General features: G+C 40.4%; 1 protein-coding gene across 1 annotated transcript; it reads left to right on the forward strand.

The window, feature by feature from the left end:
- Positions 1-134: 134 nt before the first annotated feature.
- On the forward strand, positions 135-24,450 carry LOC311486894 (inter-alpha-trypsin inhibitor heavy chain H3-like). Its single transcript, XM_084542911.1, has 18 exons — positions 135-491; positions 4,797-4,957; positions 5,080-5,184; positions 5,441-5,603; positions 5,693-5,803; positions 5,908-6,036; positions 6,514-6,630; positions 6,751-6,919; positions 7,008-7,118; positions 7,233-7,414; positions 7,515-7,694; positions 7,798-7,916; positions 10,840-11,027; positions 20,236-20,412; positions 20,627-20,795; positions 23,747-23,895; positions 24,009-24,087; positions 24,212-24,450. Exons 1-18 carry the CDS (start codon positions 420-422, stop codon positions 24,324-24,326), a joined length of 2,496 nt encoding a protein of 831 aa, XP_084399037.1. The 5' UTR covers positions 135-419; the 3' UTR covers positions 24,327-24,450.
- Positions 24,451-24,504: the final 54 nt, after the last annotated feature.

Raw genomic sequence — 24,504 nt, forward strand, 5'->3', positions numbered from 1 at the left:
TTTTTGCTCGACACAAATGTTAGTCGCATACTTTCATTAGCGGTGCATACAGGACTTCTGAGCCTTCGAGCCTGTGTTGCCTGTCGCTGCATGAAAAGTCCAAAAACCCAGTCCTGGCAAACTTCACTCTCAGAGGATTTACCAGAAATTCAGCAGAATTTTATGACATAAACTAAACACAAACACACTAAAAAAATAAACACACTCGCCCTGTTGATTCACCAGAAATTCAGCAGAATTTCTGGTAATTCGAGTAATGCGAGTGTGTTTATTTTTTTTTGTGTGTGTGCGTTTATGTCATGTATCCAAATGAGAGTTTTTGAGGGAGAAAAAAATCTGTGCACATTTGTGCTGCCCTTGTTTGTCTGAGTTTAAAAGACAGCTTCAGCTGTCTGGGTTGCAGAGTAGTGGTGTGCACCATGGAGAGAGCTGTGGTGCAAGTGACCCTCCTTGGGCTGCTGCTGGGTTTGGCGATCGCACTACCAGACAAGGTAAGGTCACAAAAGATGAAGGGAGAGCACTGCAGTGCAAGGAAGAAAATCGATTGAATATATTTAAATTTTACCACCTCTGCTAATTTTGATAGATATTTCACATAATGCGTGTGCTCAGTTTATTTATTTCTTCATCTTGGCTGTGCAGATTTCTGTCAGCTGCAACACACTGAACTCTGCCTCTGCCTCAGACATCAGGGTTATTTTGTGTGTGTGTGTGTGTGTGTGTGTGTGTGTGTGTGTGTGCATTACCCTTGTTTTGGAGACATAAATCTGTTTACATACCCTCATCTATTTTATGTGATTTAGTTCTTAGAACAGATAAAGTCATTATAGTAGGTGACTTTAACATCCATGTTGATGTTGTCAGTGACAGCCTTAGCTCCTCATTTACATCATTATTAGATTCAATTGGCTTTTCTCAGAATGTAAACGGATCAACTCACAGTTTTAATCACACCTTAGATCTTGTCCTAACATATGGCATAGAAACTGAAGGTTTAACAGTATTTACTCATAACCCTCTTTTGTCTGATCATTTCCTCATAACCTTTGAATTTACAATAATGGATTACACAGGAACTGAAAAGACATTTCATTACAGTAGATGTTTGTCTGACAATGCTGTAACTAGATATAAAGAATTAATTCCTTCTTTATTTACCTCAGTGCCATGTACCAATGTTGTGGACGACAGCAACAACAATTTAACCCCTGCACTAATAGATTATTTTGTCGATGGCACTGCAGCATCGCTTAGTTCAACTTTAAACTTAGTTGCTCCTCTGAAAAAGAAGGTCATAAATAGGAGGAGGCTAGCTCCATGGTATAATTCACAGTTGCGCCGTTTAAAACAGGCAGTCCGAAAGCTAGAAAGAATTTGGCATTCCACTAATTCTGAAGAAGCTCGCATAGCCTGGAAAGATAGTTTAACAACTTATAAAAAAGCTCTCAGTAGTATTAGAACAGCATATTATTCATCATTAATAGAAGAAAACAAGAACAACCCCAGATTTCTTTTCAGCACTGTAGCCAGGCTGACAAAGAGCCACAGCTCTGTTGAGCCATCTATTCCTTTAGCCCTCAGTAGTAATGACTTCATGAGCTTCTTTACTAATAAAATTGTCGGCATTAGAGAAAATATTCAAGGCATCCTTCCAACAGCTGTTAAAGATGCAAGTACAGCGACATTAGAAACTTTTGTACGACCTTATCAATATCTGGAATCCTTCTCCCCAGTAGATCTTCTTGAGCTCTCTTCAACAATTACAGCATCTAAACCATCAACCTGTCTTCTAGATCCAATCCCAACTAAATTGCTCAAAGAAGTTTTTCCATTAATTAACATCTCCATATTGAACCAGATAAATTTATCTTTATTAACAGGATATGTGCCTCAGTCTTTTAAGATTGCTGTAATTAAGCCCTTACTCAAGAAAGCCACTCTAGATCCAGATGTTTTAGCCAACTATAGACCAATCTCCAACCTTCCCTTTATTTCCAAAATTCTAGAAAAAGTTGTTGCCAATCAGTTGTGTGACCACTTAAACAAGAATGGTCTGTTTGAAGAGTTTCAGTCAGGTTTTAGAGTTCATCATAGTACAGAAACAGCTCTGGTTAAAGTTACCAACGATCTCCTCATGGCTTCAGACAGTGGACTTGTCTCTATACTTGTTCTGCTAGATCTTAGTGCTGCATTTGACACTATTGATCATAATATTTTACTACAGAGACTTGAAAGTGAGGTCAAGATTAAAAGAACTGCATTAGACTGGTTTGAATCCTATCTATCCGACAGATTCCAGTTTGTTCATGTCAATAATGATTCCTCTACTTATACAAAAGTAAGTTATGGAGTTCCTCAGGGTTCTGTGCTAGGACCAATACTCTTCACGTTATACATGTTGCCATTAGGCAAGATTATTAGAAAACATGGCATAAACTTTCATTGCTATGCAGACGACACCCAGCTATATTTATCTATGAAACCAGATGAAACTAATCAGTTGGTTAAACTCCAAGCATGCCTTAAAGACATAAAGGCTTGGATGACCTGTAATTTCCTACTCTTAAACTCAGACAAAACAGAAGTTATTGTATTCGGTCCTAAGCATCTCAGAGATTCATTATCTAATCACATGGTGTCTTTGGATGGCATTACCTTGGCCTCCAGTACTACTGTAAAAAACCTTGGTGTTATATTTGATGAGGATATGTCCTTTAAATGTCACATAAAGCAAGTGACCAGGACTGCCTTCTTTCACCTGCGTAATATCGTCAAAATTAGGAACATCCTGTCTCAGAGTGATGCTGAAAAACTAGTTCATGCATTTGTGTCGTCCAGACTGGATTATTGTAATTCATTACTGTCTGGCTGTCCAAATAGCTCTTTAAAAAGCCTCCAGTTGATTCAAAATGCCGCAGCAAGAGCATTGACAGGAATTAGCAAGAGAGATCATATTACTCCAGTTTTAGCTTCTCTTCACTGGCTCCCTTTAAAGTCTAGAATAGAATTTAAAATCCTCCTCCTTACATACAAGGCCCTTAAAGGCCTAGCTCCATCGTATCTTAAAGACCTTATTGTACCATATCATCCCAGCAGATCACTTCGGTCTGAAAGTGCAGGCCTACTTGTGGTTCCTAGAATTTCAAAAAGTAGAATGGGAGGTAGAGCTTTCAGCTATCAGGCTCCTCTCCTATGGAACCAGCTCCCAGTTTGGGTTCGGGAGGCAGACACTCTCTCTATTTTTAAGGTCAGGCTTAAGACTTTCCTTTTTGATCAGGCTTATAGTTAGGGCTGGACTAAACCATCCCTTAGTTATGCTGCTATAGGCCTAGGCTGCTGGGGGACGATGCACCAAACACATGTCCTCCTTCTTTCTTCTCTCTCCTCTCTCGCATCCTCCACTTTCTTTTCTCTGGCACAGAGCTCTTGCCCTCTAATTTCCTATATACTACTAGTCATACAATTCTGTGCTATTACTATGTAGAATGTTTACTGCTGTGTGTGTCCCACCCCCCTTCCCCCCCCCTTCCCCACCTTCCCCCCTCTTCTTGTGAGTATCTCTGGCCTGGAGTGGTGTGTTTCCTGTGGAGCTCTATACTACATCTGTTGTCGTGGTCTCATCAGCCTGCCCTGTCTTCATGGAATCCTGCAGTTATCCACTCCTACCTGAATGAACAATTCTCCAACCTGCCTATGATTCCTCTTACATTTTCAAACTGTCATGTAACATCATCAGTTTGTATCATAAGATTCCACATGTACACTTTAGTCAGATATGTGTATCTATGACAGATGTATGTTTATCTTGCTGTTCTCTTCTCTTCTCTCTTTGCTGTTCTCTTCTCTCTTTCTTCTGTCTGTACCCGGCTGGCCTTAGGCAGATGGGTCCCTCCATATGAGCTGGGTTCTGCTCGAGGTTTCTTCCTGTTAAAAGGGAGTTTTTCCTTGCCACCGTTGCCTTCAGGCTTGCTCTGGGGGTTTCAGGCCGGGTTTTTGTAAAGCGTCTTGAGACGATTTGTATTGTTATTGACGCTATATAAATAGAATTGAATTGAATTGAATTGAATCTATTTGGACACCACAATGTTTGGTTTAAATTTGATGTAAGGTTAAGTTTAGGTTAATGTCAGGCTTGGGCAAGTAGTAATGGTGGTTCATTGTTAAAGCAAGTCTTCAGGAAGATAATTTAAAATGCAGTGATGGGGTTATGACTGTGTATGTGCTCTTATATGTCTGTTTGTGTGAGGACCACATCTAGTCCTGGAGACTGATGACATTTGTGATGTAAATGCGTGTATGTAATTGCAAATAAGGTTGAAGACCTAGTATAAGATTAGGGTAGGTTTATCCAAAATAAACTGGGGTAGGTTACATTTAAGTTTGGGTTATGGTTAGAGAGAGTCTCCTTTCTCCTTTCTGTGAGATCATAGTTACACAGAGCTGATTCATTACATTTGGGACATGGCGTAGAAACCTTTCTCCCTGATTTGTCTGATTAGTCCTGACAGCATAACAAGATCAAACACATTAATATTCTAAGACTTTCAATTCTTAACTTGACTCAGTTTGCCTTAACCTCCTGCAAACCTTACCACATAGTTGAATGTGGATGGGCACAGCCACTGTGAACTTGAAACATGAGTTGAAAAACCATGAGAACGGGGATGTTTCTGTAGTTACACCAGTAACATTTCACCAAAGTTACCCACCTTATTTAATCTTTGGTCAGCTGGTCGTCAGCCAGTGAGTTAAATCAGCCATTTTCTTGTGAAATGTGACCTCCTCTGTTTGCTCAGGATGACTGGGACATCCACAGCTTTCACATCAACTCCACGGTGACCAGTCGCTATGCCACCACCACCATCTCCAGCCGCGTGGCCAATCGCATGGACGAGCCAAAGGAAATTGAATTCCACGTCCAGATTCCCAAGCATGCCTTCATCAGTCGATTCAGAATGTGTGTGTGACGCAAAGATGATCTATGAATATTTGCAAATATAATATATATATATAGCACATTAACGAATCAACTGGAAGCTTACACAGGTGTAAACAAAAACTTTTCTTGGTCCTCTTCAGGTTTATTGATGGCCAGGTGTATGATGGTCTTGTGAAAGCTAAGGAGCAAGCTCAGCAACAGTACACTGAGGCTGTATCTCGAGGCCAAAGTGCTGGAATTGTAAGGTATCAATGAATTATAATTATATAACTGATTATTATTATATTTGATTTCTTGGTTCTTTATACATGTGTATTTTCAGATGAACAGAATGGGTTCTTTTGTTCTTTTTTGCAACATACTGTCCTCTTCTTGAGTATCTCCTTGTCTCTAAAATATGACAACTGAAATCATCTGAGCAGGAAAACCTCACACAACTCATGTCCACACTAACTGGCTGCCTAACGCAATTTAAAACAATGATTATTGTCTCTGTTGTAGTTCTGTAGGGAGGACCCTGGAGGAATTTAAGACCTCTGTAAATGTGGCTGCTCACAAAAAGGTCACCTTTGAGCTCACCTATGAGGAACTGATGAAACGCACGCATGGCAAGTACGAGCTGCAAATCCACGCTCGACCCATGCAGCCTGTCAAAGACTTCAAGGTGTTTTTCTTGATGTTATCTACTCAGAGATCAACCAGGAAGTTTAATTGTCCCAGTGTCTTCTAACTGTTTTATTTTATTGTGTATAGGTTGATGTGTACATCCACGAGAAAGCCGGCATCAGTTTCATTGATGTGAAAGGAGGACTAAGCACCAAAGCCATGGCGAATGCCATCACCAAAACACACACAGACAAACAGGTATGGCATGCTGAAATGCAGTTTTAATTATTTCGGTTGAAATAATGCAATGGTGGCAATAAAAAAACCTTGAAATCTAAAATCTAATCAATTTGTCTTTCTAGGCGTGGGTTCATTTCTATCCAACGGAGGAGCACCAGAAAACATGTGACAGCTGTTCAGAGCAGGGTATGAATGGAGATCTGGTGATTGTTTATGACGTCAACAGGGACATCCCATTTGGAGAACTCCAGGTAAATGAAGATTGAAGTTAATTTCATCAAAACTGCAGTTTTATATGGTCATTATACGTACATGAATATATTAATCATTTAGCTCAATATTATTAACACCGATCAGCCACAACATTAAAACCACCAACAGGAGACGTGAATAACACTGACCATCTTGTGACAATACAATATTCTGCTGTGAAACTTTTGGACCTGGCATTCATTTGTGTGGATATGTACCACCCACCTAGACCAAACCAGTCGCCCCCACCCGATAGCAATGACACTCCCTGATGGCAGCAGCCGTCCACACAGGATGCAGCCTGACACAGACACACATACAATAACAATTTAGGAACAACATGAAAAACATGAAAGACGATAGGTAGGAAGGTGGTCATTATGTTATGCCTGATCAGTGACTATTCATAATTTCTGTCTTTCTAAGTCTTATCTGTAATCTTTTAACAATTAAACTTTCTTCTCACTCCACTTAAGATATCAGGCGGGTACTTTGTACATCATTTTGCTCCATGTAATCTTGGCAAAATACCAAAGAATTTTGTCTTTGTTGCTGATCAAAGTGGCTCGATGCATGGCAGAAAAACACAACAGGTACAGTGCTTAAAGAGTGTGAGCTTGTCACACATTGCCTGTGTTACAGACGAGTACAAAATTCAAAAACACACACAAAACTAATGTAATAACGTGTGTGAATGATGTTTTTGTGCCCAGACCCGGACAGCACTCTTGCATATCTTGAATGACCTGTCAGAAGATGACTACTTTGGCCTAATCACATTTAAGAGCAGAGTTTTTTACTGGAAACGAGAACTTGTTCAGGCCACCAAAGAAAACCTGGATTGTGCCAAGGTCTTTGTACAACGCATTGATAGTTCAGGAGGTGAGTCTTTTCTAAAGATCCATTTTTTATAAAATATAATCATTTGGCCAGAATGGTAGCAATAAAACTTGTTGTTGTTGCATTTCAGGCACAAACATTAATGACGCAGTGTTGCAAGGAGCAACAATGCTCAATGCACATCCCAGAGAAGGTTCAGCACCTATCCTTATACTTCTCACAGATGGAGACCCAACCTCAGGTTACAATGAAACATACCTGCACACAAACATGCACAAAATGACCATCATAGCTATGTTTGGAGCTATTCACTGGTCTGACATTTCCTGAGGTTAACTGTATTGTGTCCTCGCAGGGGAGACGAATCCCGAGACTATACAGTCAAATGTTAAAAGGGCCATTGGGGGAAAATTCCCGCTCTACTGTCTTGGTTTTGGTTTCGATGTCAGTTTCGAGTTCCTTGAGAAAATGTCGCTGCAGAACAATGGTGTGGCACGAAGGATTTATGAAGACTCTGACGCTGATTTACAGCTGAAGGTATTTTCTTCCTCATCATCAGTACTCTGTTTACCGTATGATTTTGTTGGCTGTAGAGTGTTTCAATATTCACATGGTGTCCATCCTCTATTGTCCACAGGGTTTCTATGAGGAAGTGGCCACTCCTCTGTTGATGGATGTGACAATGACCTACCCTGGTGGGACCAATCTAACCCAGACTGAATTTAGTCAGTACTATAATGGCTCTGAGATTGTGGTGGCCGGCCAGATCACTGACAACAACATAGAAACCTTTGTTATACGAGTTGTGGGCATTTGGGTAAGGCTGAATCCACACTGCGCATCAGCTGTAGTATGAACATTTGTCTGTCTCTGTCAGCATCCCTGTGTACTGACATTACGTTTCATCTGGATTGTGACAGAGGAGACACAACTTGACATTTTCTGATACAAGGCCCTTCCTGGAGTCCACTGAACCATCTGACGGCATAATCCAGAGAGTCTGGGCCTACCTCACAGTTAAACAGCTCCTGGACAAAGAGTGAGTGTGATACCTGTCTTCTTGTTTTTCTTCATGTGTGTAATTAATTATTTATTACAAGAGTATTACACATTGTTTTTTGAAAGTTCAGTTGCACACAAATATGCCAGAATATTGGAAAAAGATCACCATATTTTCCATAAACTCAAAGTAACATGTTAAAAATCCAAACAATTTCAATTTGCAGCACAACTTCTGCAGGGAATATGTAATTTCCAGTATTAATGGCTGAAGATTTATAACTCAGTGTGTGTCGGTTAAAAACTAAAGTACATGATTGCTGGCTTCTTACAAAAAAGCATGACTGTCCTTTTTTGCAAGCAGTTTCTATCTGTCATTGGTAGTTTGCGTAACTAACATTTCAGCTTTAAACGTGCTAATTCACAGTAAAGGAAACTGAGGTTTGGGATTCTCTTTGGGGCTTTGTTTTTCTGAAAGACAATTATCTGGCTATGTATGAAAAACCTAAAAGGACAGAACCCCCCGAAGTCTCCCTTGTGCCTCAAATGGTTGTGACTCATCAGATTATGGACATGGGCCATCTGAAGGTGTCCTGTGGTGTGAACAGGATGTTGTTAGAGGGGCCTTTGGGTCCTATGGGTTGAGGGAAGGGGCCTCTGTGGATCATCCCACAGATACTTGATCAGTTTAGAATCTAGTGAATTTGGAGGCCAGGTCAACACCTTGTGCTGTTCTTCATGTTTTTTAGTTGTTCCTAAACCGTTTTTGTGTGTGTTCCTGTGTCAGGCCGCATCCTGCTGGGGATGGCTGCTGCCATCAAGGAGTGTCATTGCTATGGGGTGGGGGTGCCTGGTCTGGTCTAGGTTGGGTGGTACATGTCTAAGTAACATCATCCATATGAATGCCAGGTCCAAACATTTCCCAGCAGAACATTGAATTGTCACAAGATGGTCAATGTTTTTAATTTCTCCTGTCAGGTTTTAATATTGTGGCTGATCAGTGTATTTTGTCCACTTGATGGTAAGAGAATTTTAATCCACTTTCTAAGTTGTGCCTGTACTTCAGAATTGAAACCCAGATGGATGTAACATGGGCTGAGTTTCACCTTTGGGCATGAACCTATTGATTTTGTTGCGATTTTTATTCTTCTTTTTCTTCTTCTTCTCCTTATTATTATAATAATAATGATTTCTCTTTTTCTGCCTATGCATAGCTAAAGTGTCTGCCCAGGACAAACTGCAAGGGCGAAAGGCATCAAACCTGGTAACTTGGTAGAAGGTCTAGCATTTCACTTTGCCAAGGTGTCAATACACATGGCTGCAGCTAGGCGGCGATATAGTAATGTACATTTTGCCTCATATCTCAAGAATGGTGTGCCCTAGAAACAAAATTCTTCCTCCCTCCGATTCCTTACAAGCACCGCAACTCTTGTGACTCTTGGTCTCTAGGGGCAATAGCTAACTTCATGAAATTTGGCATACACAGTCTGTACAATATTGTGTAGACGCCCATCAAGTTGCTTGACATTACGCATCTACAGGGGGTGCTACAGCTGACACAGAAACTTTCTTATGGCTTTAAGGCCTAGAACTTTTGAAGTATTTACCCAATCCTTATGAAACTTACCCACCCTCATTACAATCATGGGAAGTTTCGTGAAATGCGTGCTGTGGGGGGTGCTACTACCATTATATGTTTATATCTCATAAACCACCACAGTAAACTGCTTCAAATTAATAACTATAATGTGAATTAATATTACCTGTGGATGACTCCTTACAAGCCCACCGAGTTTGGTGCAATACGGTCTATAGGGGCGCTACTGGTGACATGTAAATATTTGATTATGCGTCTGCGTCCCACTCCGGGACAATTTCGCCACGGCATGGACCCCTTTATGATCGCATGCGATGATCTAGTTATAATAATTTCTCTTCAAGGGTGAAAGGCATCAAACCTGGTAACTTGGAAGAAGTCCTACCATGTCACTTTGCCAAGGTGTCAATACACATGCATACAGCTAGGTGGCGCTATAATAAGCCAATTTACGTTTTGTCTCATATCTCGAGAACCGTGTGCCCTAGAAACAACATTCTTTCTCCCTCTGATTCCTTATATAGCCCTGGTTCTAATGGACTAGGCCACGCCCATTTCCGCCTGCCATTTTTGGCCGCCATTTTGAAAAAAATTCACCTCGAAGCAAAATCAACTCCTCCTAGCCTGTTCATCCAATTCTCACCAAACTTGGACTGTATCATTTATGGACAAAGATAATGAAAAGTTCTCAAAATAACTTTAGTAGGGTTATTGATTACAAAGTTAATGGCTACTTAAATTTTATGGCATGCAACAGTATAACTAACTAATCAAACTTCAGATCATTGATAATAATATGATTCTGTACAAGCACCCCTACTTTTGTGACCCTTGGTTTCTAGGGGGCGCTACATAAGCAACATTTCAATATCTCAAAAACTGCAATAGCTAACTTCATGAAATTTGACATACACAATCTGTAAGATATTGTGTAGATGGCCACCAAGTTGCATGATATTATGTCAACAGGGGGCGCTACAGGTGACACAGAAACATTTCATTTGACTGTAAGGCCTATAACTTTTGAGGTATTCATCCAATCCTCATGAAACGTAGCAACCGTCATTATGTTTGGGTACAATCATGGCAAGTAGGGGGTGCTACTACGACTACATGTTTATATCTCACAAACCACCACAGTCACCTGCCTGACATTTGACAATAATAATCTGTGGATGACTCCTTACAAGCCCACCAAGTTTGGTGCAATACGGTCTATAGGGGGCGGTAATGGTGGCTTATGCCTCCTCGTCCCACTCGGGGACAACTTTGCCACAGCACTGACCCCTTTATGATCTGCCCAGTCATGCTCTATTGTACTTTTTTGCCAGATGAACCGCTGTTCAAATTACAATTTGTGACACAGGCTGCAGTTATCCGGACCAGAGAAAGAGAAAGTGAAGACACAGGCTTTGGAGCTGTCACTGAAGTACAGCTTTGTGACCCCACTCACATCTATGGTGGTCACCAAGCCTCCAGGCGAGAGTGCAGATGTACTCCATAAACCAAAAGAATGCGGATCTGCTGGACATAAGAGAAGGGGAGGATCAACTAGTGAGCAACACGACTGCATAACACAAATGGAAATGTATAAGTGTGTGCAGCACCTCATTATCCACACTCTTCCTTAACAGGACAGGAAAAACTTGTTCCAAATCCAGGTAAGGGACATCACAAAGTATCTCAAGTATGTACAGTCATGCCTGATATTATTCATAGCCCAAATTTTGACTTAAAGTTACTTTTATTCAACCAGCAAGGTTTTTCTTGACTGGAAATGACACAAGCATCTCCCAGAAGATAATAAGACGATGTACAAGAGGCATCATTGTGGAAAATAATATTTCTCAGCTTTTATTTACATTTGAACAAAAAGTGGCATGTCCAAAATTATTCATACCCTTTGCAAACTGTCACAGTCTATGGGAAAATCCAAAGTTCTTTGCCATTCCAAATAGTCCAAGCTAGTCTAAAGCATCCTAATTACCCTAATTCAGTGGTTCCCAAAGTGGGGGGCACGCTCCCTAGGGGGGTCGCAGAGCCATTGCAGGTGGGGTGCATTGCGCTGATCGAATTAGAGGGTGACAATTTTTGGGGACTCCCGCGAGTCACGGTATTCCCGCAGAAGTCCCGCGGTACGGGTGTCAATTTCACTGTTGGTAACGTGATAGGGACGGGATAGAGCAAATAAAAAATCAGTGAAGATTTTCTTATGTACCAAAGGCGGTCCCAGCAGAAAAAGTTTGGGAACCACTGCCCTAATTCATTGGAAACAGCCATTTTAATCAACTCAGCTTGTGAAAAACAACAGCTCTCTGCAGTTGGTTTGTGGACAGTCTAGGCTAAGACAAAGGAGCTCACTGAGTACCTGCGGCTATGCATTGTGGCCGCTCACAAGTCAGGAAAGGGCTATATAGCCATATCCAAATGTTTTCAAGTTCCAGTGGCTACAGTGCAAGGTATTATTAAAAAATACAAGATGTTCTGCACTGTGGAAAATCTCAGAGGACATGGTTGGAAGTCAAAAGTGACACCTGTGCTGGCCAGGAGGATAGTGGATCACCACCAAGGCCATCCTGGTGAATCTGGGCTCTGCTGGTGGCTATGTCTCATGGCAGACAGTCTGAAGGCAGACAACGGACACTGCATACTGATGGGTTCCACAGATATAGACCAAAGAGGACACCCCTTTTTCAGATAAGGCACACAAAAGCCTGCTTGGCCTTTGCAAGTGCTCATCTGGACAAAGAAGACTTCTGGTCTTCTGTTTTATGGCCAGATGAAACAAAAATTTAATTGTTTGGCCACAATGATGTATCCTTCATTTGGCGTAAAAAAGGAGAAGCCTTCAACCCTAAAAACACCATCCCCACTGTCAAACATGGTGGTGGGAACCGAATGTTTTGGTGGGTGTTTTTCAGCCAATGGACCAGGGAACCTAATCACAGTAAATGGCAACACATCAAGATTCTCAACAACAACATCAAGCAGTCTGCAGAGAAACTTGGCCTTGGGCACCAGTGGACATTTCATCATGACAACGACCCAAAATACACAGCAAAAGTGATTAAGAAATGCTTAGCGGACAAAAACATAATGTTTTGCAGTGGCCCAGCCAGAGTCCAGACTTGAATCCAATTGGGAATCTGTGGAGGGAGCTAAAGATCAGGGTGATGGCAAGGAGACCCTCCAACCTGAAAGAGTAGGAGCTCATGTCTAAAGATGAATGGGCAAAAATACCAGTGGAGACATGCAAAAAGCTGGTCAGCAATTATACGAAGCATTTGATTGCTGTAATAGCCTAAAAGGCTTTTCTATTCATTATTGAGAAGGGTATGAATAATTTTGGATGTATGTATTTCTATGTCTCTGTATATCTATATATATATATATAGATATATATATATGTGTGTGTGTATATATATGTGTATATATATGTGTGTGTGTGTGTGTGTGTGTGTATATGTGTATATGTGTACATATATATGTGTGTGTGTGTGTGTGTATATATGTATATATGTATGTAACATATTGTGTAGACGCCCATCAGGGGTTGCGTTAACCAAATATTTTCCGTCATTGACCATGTTTTAAAAAATGTGGCGGAAAAATCTGAAGGCCTTCCGTCATTTTGACATATTACAATTCACACCCCTGACCACTTGGTGGCGAGTGAAGTTATTAATTGGCTATGTCTATGCGGCTAACCGCTACCAAAATGGAGGAATTGGATGAAAACACGTTGCTAGGACTGATGAGTTTTTGTGCAAATTGTGCAAAATAAAAGACGTTGCATACCGCCGAAACGCTTCAACCCTACGGTGCCATCTAAGAGCTGTTAGCGCTAGCAGTCTCGGTCCAAGTACGGACACGATGTGTCGGCAGCCCAAACTATTTTTTTTGCTACCATTTAAAGTCAATACTGTCAATACTGAAAAAGTACTTAAAGTTAATGAAATTTTAATAAAAATTAAAAAAAATAAAAAATAAAAATAAATGCTATTGAATTGCATTATCATTTTAAAAAATTAAAGTGACGGGTAAAAATAGATTATGACAGGATTTTTATGACCCTGTCTGTCAAAATGACAGACAACGAAAAAGTCTAGCGCAATCTCTGGTATATATTGTAGCCCCCATTTGTTACTGCTAGGCTCAAAACCAGCAACAAAGAGGGAGGCCACACACAGAAGTAACCGTCAAATTTGTTTATTTAATTCAACTCAAACGGTAATACTCAGAAAATTAGTATAACATTGGAGGGTACAACAAACCAAACAAAAGGATCATGATGACGAGAATGCAGCAGGCCTGGCTGGGAGAGAGACAAGACACTGAGAAGGGCCATCCTTTATGCCCTTCTAAGAAACCGAGCCCACATGGGGAGGTACTTACAGCAGACCCCTCCCAGCTCCACCTGAAAACAAGCATCAAATTATCAAAGTATTTATTTGTTATAAATGGTCTGTATTAAATTTAATTTTATCCTCCTTCACACTTAACGATCCTACAACTACAGTCAGGTTCATAAATATTGGGACATCGACACAATTCTAATCTTTTTGGCTCTATACACCACCACAATGGATTTGAAATAAAATGTGGGAGGCACATATACAAACTGTTGTAATTCCTACACTGTTCACCTGATTTGGATATAAATACCCTCAAATTAAAGCTGAAAGTCTGCCGTTGAAGCACAACTTATTCGTTTCATTTCAAATCCATTGTGGTGGTGTATAGAGCCAAAAAGATTAGAATTGTGTCGATGTCCCAATTTTTATGAACCTGACCCGTTATACCACAGGGAGTGCCACCACTCCTGTCAAAACCATGACATTTGGTGAAAAAGGTAAAAGTGAGTAACCAAACCAACCATTTAATGCTACATCTTGAAATGTATTCTTGCTCACTAAAAGTTTTTTTTTTTTAATGTTATTGTTGTTTCTAATATTTAGATTACAGAATTTAACATGTGGTGGAGCCCCTGACCATTGAATCCCGTTTGACCACCAAATTATAATCAGTTCATCTTTGAGTCCCAGTGAATGTTTGCACTAAATATGAAGAAATTCATCTTTGCAGTAATATCTATAATAAAAACAGCCGAAAGTATCAACATATGTCCTACACAGTTACATAATTAAATGCTAAAGGACATTTGTAGTTTAATGTGTTTTAACAGAAACCTAAAGGATGGATCTTCTCTAGTCTCTAGCCTTTGACCATACACTGTGCATAAACAGATTACATGTCGTAGGGACAATCATTGAATCCAGTTTGACCACCAAATTATAATCAGTTCATCTTTGAGTCCCAGTGAATGTTTGCACTAAATATGAAGAATCTCCAGAGCAGAGGCACAAAATAAAAGCTGCAAAGATAACATCCTTCATTAAAAAAAACTGCTAAAAGCATCAAAGTACATCCTACACAATTATTAAATGAATTGCCATTTGTAGTTTAATGTGTTTTAACAAAATCCTGAAGGATTCATCTCTCAGAGACAAACCTCTGTCATCAGGGGCTAATTTACATGGCATGGATATTAATTTGTTATAAATACTGTATATTTAAATTTAATTGTGTCCTCTTTCACAGCTGGTAGTGGCTGGTCGATTCACCGTCGTATTCCTATGCATGCCAGAAAATCTTAGATGCAGTGGTCTAGTGCATTGGGACCTGGGCAGTGGACGCAGTCAAAGACATGACTATAAAACTTTTGTGAGGATATTGGACAGATCACGGGGGACGTCTGGTTATGAAAGCATTCTGAAGGAGCAAGCGTTGCTTCATGTGTCATTTAGCACAACCTACAAACGCACAGTTTTATGTCCTGCCATACTGATTTTGTGGATTTCTTGGGTAGAGTCTAGAGCCGCGGAGCACTGAGCAGAGATCCCTGTTTTGCCATTGATGTAGTTTTGTTCTTCAATGGACATGCTTTGGTTTACTTGTGCAAAAGAGACGGGCTGTGAAACTGACAAGTATCGTGGTAGTGGTAGCCATATCTAAATCTATAAAAATAAATACATTTCTTCACACAATATAACAGATATTCAATTCTAAAATGTGACTGTATTCCTGATGGTATGAGTGGACCCCAAGGACAACCAGGTGGAGTTGCATTTTTGATGCCACACGGTAAATGTCTTTTTCTGTGCTATCTCTGAACTGCCCTTCTAATGCTGTGATTATGGCACGAGTTGTATTTGTTCAACTAATAAGCAACTGGACAACCCTCTAAATCTGTCCTCGTTAAATAATTTCACTAACCTCCTTGATAGAGCGCATAATGTGTTTTTCTAAATTGTTTTCCTCACTTTACTCATCTTTAACCTGTCTTCTCCATGATAGTTACATACCTGTTCATTTTATATTAAAAAAATATAGATAATATATGTTGTTATGCCAACAAGGTTAAGCAACATTTACGCATGCATCTTAAATGCAAAATTTAAAATAAAAATACATTTAAAAACAGGAAGTCCACAGAGATAGTCCAAACGGGTGGTAGCAAGAGTATTTATTTGTTATAGATACTGTATATTTATATTGAATCTTACTCTCCTTCACAGGGGCTCCTGGTAGTAGTGGCGGCAGGTGGTCTCCTCCCATTCCTGGTATGTCACGGATACACATCTTCACTACATTATACTCTGATGAAGAATAACATTATGACTTCCTCCACAAATACTCTTCTAGTCCACCTATCAAAGCATGGACTCTGCAACACCCCTGAAGTAGACCTAAGATTTCTGGCACTGAGATGTATAGATACTGTACATTTAAATAAAATTGTATCCTCCTTCACAGGGGCTGGCCGAGGGAGTAGCTCTCCTAGAGGTATGTATGCCAGAAAAGTAACCTGAGGTCATGTTTTATTACAAGGAGTGTTATATCACTACCTTCAAGGCCGTCAGATTTGGTTTAATCAGTAATCGTTTCTTCCAGAACCAAAACCGTGTCTAGCCTTTGACCATACACTGTGCATAAACAGATTACATGTCGTAGGGACAATCATTGAATCCAGTTTGACCACCAAATTATAATCAGTTCATCTTTGAGTCCCAGTGAATGTTTGCACTAAATATGAAGAATCTCCAGAGCAGAGGCACAAAATAACAGCTGCAAAGATCACATCTTTGCATTAACATCTATCATTAAAAAAAACTGCTAAAAGCATCAAAGTACATCCTACACAATTATTAAATGAATTGCCATTTGTAGTTTAATGTGTTTTAACAAAAACTTGAAGGATTCATCTCTCAGAGTCAAACCTCTGTCATCAGGGGCTAATTTACATGGCATGGATATTAATTTGTTATAAATACTGTATATTTAAATTTAATTGTGTCCTCTTTCACAGCTGGTAGTGGCTGGTCGATTCACCGTCGTATTCCTATGCATGCCAGAAAATCTTAGATGCAGTGGTCTAGTGCATTGGGACCTGGGCAGTGGACGCAGTCAAAGACATGACTATAAAACTTTTGTGAGGATATTGGACAGATCACGGGGGACGTCTGGTTATGAAAGCATTCTGAAGGAGCAAGCGTTGCTTCATGTGTCATTTAGCACAACCTACAAACGCACAGTTTTATGTCCTGCCATACTGATTTTGTGGATTTCTTGGGTAGAGTCTAGAGCCGCGGAGCACTGAGCAGAGATCCCTGTTTTGCCATTGATGTAGTTTTGTTCTTCAATGGACATGCTTTGGTTTACTTGTGCAACAGAGACGAGCTGTGAAACTGACAAGTATCGTGGTAGTGGTAGCCATATCTAAATCTATAAAACTAAATACATTTCTTCACACAATATAACAGATATTCAATTCTAAAATGTGACTGTATTCCTGATGGTATGAGTGGACCCTGCAGACAACCAGGTGGAGTTGCATTTTTGATGTCACGTAGTAAATGTCTTTTTCTGTGCTATCTCTGAACTGTCCTTCTAATGCTGTGATTATGGCACGAGTTGTATTTGTTCAACTAATAAGCAACTGGACAACCCTCTAAATCTGTCCTCGTTAAATAATTTCACTAACCTCCTTGATAGAGTGCATAATGTGTTTTTCTAAATTGTTTTCCTCACTTTACTCATCTTTAACCTGACTTCTCCATGATAGTTACATACCTGTTCATTTCATATTAAAAATATATAGATAATATATTTTGTTATGCCAACAAGGTTAAGCAACATTTACGCATGCATCTTAAATACAAAATTTAAAATAAAAATACATTTAAAAACAGGAAATCCACAGAGATAGTCCAAACGGGTGGTAGCAAGAGTATTTATTTGTTATAGATACTGTATATTTATATTGAATCTTACTCTCCTTCACAGGGGCTCCTGGTAGTAGTGGCGGCAGGTGGTCTCCTCCCATTCCTGGTATGTCACGGATACACATCTTCACTACATTATACTCTGATGAAGAATAACATTATGACTTCCTCCACAAATACTCTTCTAGTCCACCTATCAAAGCATGGACTCTGCAACACCCCTGAAGTAGACCTAAGATTTCTGGCACTGAGATGTATAGATACTGTACATTTAAATAAAATTGTATCCTCCTTCACAGGGGCTGGCCGAGGGAGTAGCTCTCCTAGAGGTATGTATGCCAGAAAAGTAACCTGAGGTCATGTTTTATTACAAGGAGTGTTATATCACTACCTTCAAGGCCGTCAGATTTGGTGTAATCAGTAATCGTTTCTTCCAGAACAACCAAAACCGTCTTTAGCCTTTGACCATATACTGTGCATCAACAGATTTCATGTTGTAGGTACAATCATTGAATCCCGTTTGACCACCAAATTATAATCAGTTCATCTTTGAGTCCAAGTGAATGTTGCACTAAATATGAAGAAACTCTCTAATGTGGGTTTACAGACAACTCCAGAGCATCTTTGCAGTAATATCTATAATAAAAACAGCCAAATATATCAATGTATATCCTACACAATTACTAATTTAAATGCTAAAGAACATTTGTGTTTTAATGTGTAAGAAACCTGAAGAATGGATCTTTGTTCAGATCAGCAAACAACCTCTAAGAGACAAACCTCTGTGATCAGAGGCTAATTTACGCTAGCTGTATAAACTTAATTTTATTCTCCATCACAGATGCCGATCGCGGAAGTGGCGTCAGCTGGTCTGACCCTCAGGGTGGTATGTCATGGATACACATCTTCACTACATTACACTCTGATGAAGAATAACATTATGACTTCCTCCACAATTATTCTTCTAGTCCACCTATCAAAGCATGGGTCTGCAACACCCCTGAGGTAGACCTAAGATTTCTGGCACTGAGATGTTAGCGGTGTGATAAGTCACATGAGTAGGGTGACCAGATCCCAATTCACCAGATGTGGGACAAAGACTACGTTTGTGTGGGACAATGTGGGATACCAATGCATCCAGGGAGTCTAAAATAACTTTTTTAAAAAATAAACATTTCTATTCTGCCCCTTTGCTTATAACATTACTATGCCTTGCCATGATTCAGTAGCACATAACAGCCTGCAAATAAAAACTTAACAAATATATATATATAGTCCCAGTGAATGTTTGCACTAAATATGAAGAATCTCCAGAGCAGAGGCACAAAATAACAGCTGCAAAGATCACATCTTTGCATTATCATCTATAATTAAAAAAAAACAGCTAAAAGCATCAAAGTACATCCTACACAATTATTAAATGAATTGCTGTTCGTAGTTTGATGTGTTTTAACAAAAACCTGAAGGATTCATCTCTCAGAGACAAACCTCTGTTATCAGGGGCTAATTTACATGGCATGGATATTACTTTGTTATAAATACTGTATATTAAAATTTAATTGTGTCCTCTTTCACAGCTGGTAGTGGCTGGTCGATTCACCATCATATAGGTATGTATGCCAGAAAATCTTAGATGCAGTGGTTGTTCTCACACCACGTAAGATTTAGATGCAGTGGTCTAGTGCCTTGGGACCTGGGCAGTGGACGCAGTCAAAGACATGACTATAAAACTTTTGTGAGGATATTGGACAGATCACGGGGGACGTCTGGTTGAAAGCATTCTGAAGGAGCAAGCGTTGCTTCATGTGTCATTTAGCACAACCTACAAACGCAGTTTTATGTCCTGCCATACAGATTTTGTGGGTTTCTTGGGTAGAGTCTAGAGTCGTGGAGCACTGAGCAGAGATCCCTGTTTTGCCAATGATGTAGTTGTGATGTGATTATATATATATACATACACAAGTTTGCTAATTACTTGTTAATTACATATCAAGCAAATTGGGTCGAAAACAATATTTTATTTAAATGTTCCATCAAGACCTTTTCTGTCATATCCCAAACCTTTTCTACATGTTACAACCAAGCTTGAGGGCTGGAACATAAAGTGAAGACAGACAGGGTTACGAAATTCATTTAGTTGAACAAACTACATAAAAAAAGACAAACAAGCCATGAGTGACATGTGTTGAGCTTCTGCAGGCAAAGTGAGTCGCCCTCTTTCTGCCTTTCCAGCCCTTTTATCCACACTTACATTTAAGCCCATGAACCACCCAAAGACACTTGTACTGTCACAGCACAGCCAGTGGGGGGTGCAGAGGGACGTGACACACACCTTAACAAACACATCTATAAGATGGTCCACACAGGCGTATTATAAATGTAAATCTACAGCTAATACACAGTTTGATGATGTATGTATCTACTGATCACCCCAGCACAGCATGGGAGTTGAGACAGGATGGGACTGTCATCATCATAAAAGCTTTGTTTGTTTCAGTCGACATGTTTCCATCTGCTGGTAACTCAGTGCATGTCTGTGTCTTCAGCTCCTCCTGTCCACAGGTTTTTGCTAAAAACTGAGAGTCAGTCGATTCCACTGTGCTATGACTTAGATGGAAGTCTGTCCCTTAAACTATATCACCTCCCCAGCAGCGGTCAGTAATGTTCCTATTTTCATTCTTAATTTACTTCACAAAAAAGATCTTGGAGATAAAAAACATAAGTATAATATTAGGGTTTAGCTCTCTTAAACTCTATTATGTACTTTTTTTATCCCCAAGATCTTTTTTCTTCATTATCCATCTTATCCATGTCTATTCTCCAGTTTGCCGTGTTGTGTTTAATTGCATTTGTTTTTTTTTGCACCAGAGCTGTACGTGAACGGCCAGCTTGATTCGATAGAAAATGGGGGCTTCAGAAGGATTGTCATCCACTTCAAAACCGATCAGCAAGTTGAAGTTTACCCCAGTGGAGTCTCTGTTACACTGGGACAGACAGTGACACACCACACTGGACAAGATCCCATCACAGCTGGAAGGTAACTTTGCAATGTTATGCTCAGGAGGCACTCTCAGCAGTGACTCACATGAGAGCAACTCCTAAAGGAATAGCTTAACACATTGGTATTTATTTTCTTTCAACTTAGCTCAACATGCAGAAATAATTTGGGACAGCAACCCAGACTAGATGTCTTGTTTCCACTCTTACTGGGCTAAAGAATGTGGTTGCAGGTTTTATTTTTGTATCTGCTTCTATCAATCAGTGGTATAAGAAATCAACATCATGTATTTTCTACATTATTGGACCTTTCCTTCCTTAGAGCACAGATGAAATATTGAAGTATCCAGTTAAGGCACAAATAAAAGAAAATAAACTAGTGAATAAAATGTGGGGGGATTTATAATGTGAAATTTGTCTTGACGATTACATTTAAGGTCCTGCACACTGAAGGTACAACCACGCAACTTATTTAAATCAGTCTGGATTGATAAAATGTCTTCTCATCCTGAGAATGTTAGGATTGTATTGAAGTACAATTTATACCTTTCTGACTCTCTTCTTACATTAGGTGCACGTGCCCAATTACATTTTTAAACCTGATCCATGGACTCATAACCTCATGTGAAGGCCAGAAAAGCTTTGCTCCTCTTCTCCATGAGCAGAGCAAGATAAATGAAAGTGATCTGTGACCGTGTGTCAGACTTTTAAAGGAAATTTAAAGGAAAGTTAAAGCTGTAGTTCAAATTAACTTTCAGTAAATTTAATAACTTGCCCAACTTGTTACACACTGCTAATTGGGTATTTAGTGGCAGTTAAATCTGGCTTGCAGTATTTCAGAGCCTTACGTACCTCCTTGGGCAAGTGACCCTCCTTGGGCTGCTGCTGGGTTTGGCGACCGCACTACCAGACAAGGTAAGGTCACAAAAGACAAAGGGGAGAGCACTGCAGCGCAAGGAAAAAAATCTGTTGAATATATTTAAATTTTACCACCTCTGCCAATTTTGATAGATATTTCACATAATACATGGGCTCAGTTTCCCCACTTCCTTGCATTGGCCAAACTGATGCCAAAGTCTGGAGCACTGTTACTGATGACCCGCACCCACTTCCTCTGGCCTCACTCACTTTTTTGTTTAATTAATACTGCTCTCTGCTCTACCTCCACCAGTTACAAGGAAATAAGTTAGGGATATTGTTATTTACATGAGTGCTTTTCCTATTTGGTCTGAATTTTAATAAAATAAGTAAAAGTTCCCTCTGATATTACTAATAATGAATGAGAAGAAACACCATTTTCATTAGTTTAATATTTATAAGCGGGTGTTTCCACCATTTGCCGCAATGACAGCTTGACAGCGACGTCTCATGCTCCTCACTAGCCTCATGATGTTGTTCTGAGGCAAGGCAAAGTGCTACACGCAGTTCTCCCAGGTCACGTGGGGGTGGGGTACAATCATCCAGTCTCTGCTTCAGCTGGTCCCAGACGTGCTCTATGGGGTTCAGGTCAGGGGACATTGCTGGCCATACCATGTGAGGCACTCCGACTTCCTGAAGTCGAGCTGTGACAATTCTGGCACGATGTGGTGGAGCGTTATCATCCATGAACAGAAAGTTGGGGGTGTGCTGGCGGAATTGGGGAATGATGATGGGTTCTATGATGTCTCTGATGTAGGAATGTGCAGTGACTGAGCCATCTACAATAACCAAATCTGTTTTGCACTGACTGGTGATGCCTGCCCAGACTGTTGCACCTCCTCCACCAAAGCGAACCCTGGGGACCATGCTGACCTCGGCGTATCGCTCACCTCGCCTTCTCCAGCAACGCTGACGACCATCATTTCTGTGCAAGGTGACCCGACACTCATCAGTGAACAGGACGGTAGACCACTGCTGCATTGTCCAGGTCATATGATCTTGTGCCCACTGCAAACGTTCACGGCGGTGTCTTGGTGTCAGTGGAATCACCTGCAACGGTCGTCTGGCATTCAAGCCAAAGTGGTAGAGTCGGTTGCGAATGGTTTGTCTGGAAACCCTAGTACCCCTCACATCTCATAAACGGGCCTGCGGCTGTGTGGCTGTTGCATAACGATGTCTGAGTGCATAGGTCTCCAGGTACTGGTCATCGTTGCGGTCTGTCACTCGTGGGCCTCCACTCCTGGGTCTGTCACAAACTCTGCCAGTAGTTCTGTGTCTTGATGCAAGTCTGCTGATGACACTCTGAGACACACCAAGTTCACGAGCAACATCTGACTGCCTGCCACCGACCCGAAGGTGCGCTATGGCCAGGTGGCGCTGCTCATCCGTTAAGTGACGTCGTGTGTTCATGGCTGTTTGAATGATGAACTTGGAATGACTTACTGACAATACCAGCTTTTTATACCCACAGAATGTTGAAATTGATGCCACATTGAAAAGGGTTGCCTTTTAGTATTTTTTGGTATTGGCCCCAATATGTAAGGCACACTGTGCACAGTGAGACCATTACGTGGAAAACACAAAATGAGGTGTGTCTATCACCCCAATACAGTTGCCTCCCTATCCCAAAAATCTCACAATATCCCTAACTTATCGTGAGTAGTGTATATAGCTTATGTATTTTTTATTTTTAATCACGGTCCCAGAGGTCCACTTCATGGAGCCATTGGCATGGCAACTTGTAGTCATCGTGACATCACATCCTGTTTCTATAGCGTCGAATAATGAACTAAAATGAAACTTAACAGAAAAATTTACACTTGACAGAGATGGAGTAGCCTACAGAGACTAGGAGCATGGCGGACTCTCTGGCGGAAAAACAAGAGTAACAAAAGTAACTGTGGTTCCAAGAATATATTGTCACTGGTCAGAAACAAAAGAGAACTGTTTCTGATGCTGCAGATAAAACTGAAAATCTCCCTCCTGACAGAAGAGAAGGGACTATAGACTGTGAGCTTAGGTCATACACACATGTTCACAGTGTTTGTGAAATTATTATTTTTTTTTTTCTAGTATGACAGTGATCAGACGGGACAAGGAAACAGATGTTACAGCTGGAGACATGCGCATAGTCATCTTGCTTCATCACAAGGATGGAGAAGAATTCCTTTGGCCGGTCATAAGACAGAGGCCATCTGCCATCGACGCTGAAGGAATTCTAGGTGGGTGGAAGGCAGAGTGTGTCTGTGCATATACCTCTGAATTAAATGAAAGATTGCAAAATTTGTTTCTAAGAGCCAACATTTTAGCATCATGCTTTTTTGTCCATCTCTAGACCCAGCAGTTTATGAGGAGAAACAGGGTGATTCCGGCACAAAACTGGTATTCAAAGGCCAGGAGTATGACGCTAAGAGGTACATTTTATTCTGTTGTATAAATATTTGTTATTAGCATAAAAATTAAAGCTTTTTCAGAGTGTGGCTGTTACTGCAACATACAAGGATAAGCTGTGTGACCCTGTTTGTCCTTCTTTTGTAGAAGCACGGCTGCTGACTATAGCGTTACTGCGACCGTGACACTGGACTGCTGGCTCATGTCTTCTGAGTCTGTCCTGCAGAAAAGACTGGATGATTTCTTAGTTCAACGTCTTTAAGTCAAGATGTCACCTCAATGAAAAACATTTTTCTTGTCGTTCATTCTGTTTGTGCTTTACGCCCTAACCTCTGTCTTTAATCTCTTTAATGCTTGTAATGAAAGCAATGTGTATGATTGCTTTTTGCCTGCTGTATCACCTGTTTACATACTTGAAGACATAAACAATAAAGCCATTT

Source organism: Chelon labrosus, assembly GCF_963514085.1.
Source record: "Chelon labrosus genome assembly, chromosome: 4".
Lineage (NCBI taxonomy): Eukaryota > Metazoa > Chordata > Actinopteri > Mugiliformes > Mugilidae > Chelon > Chelon labrosus.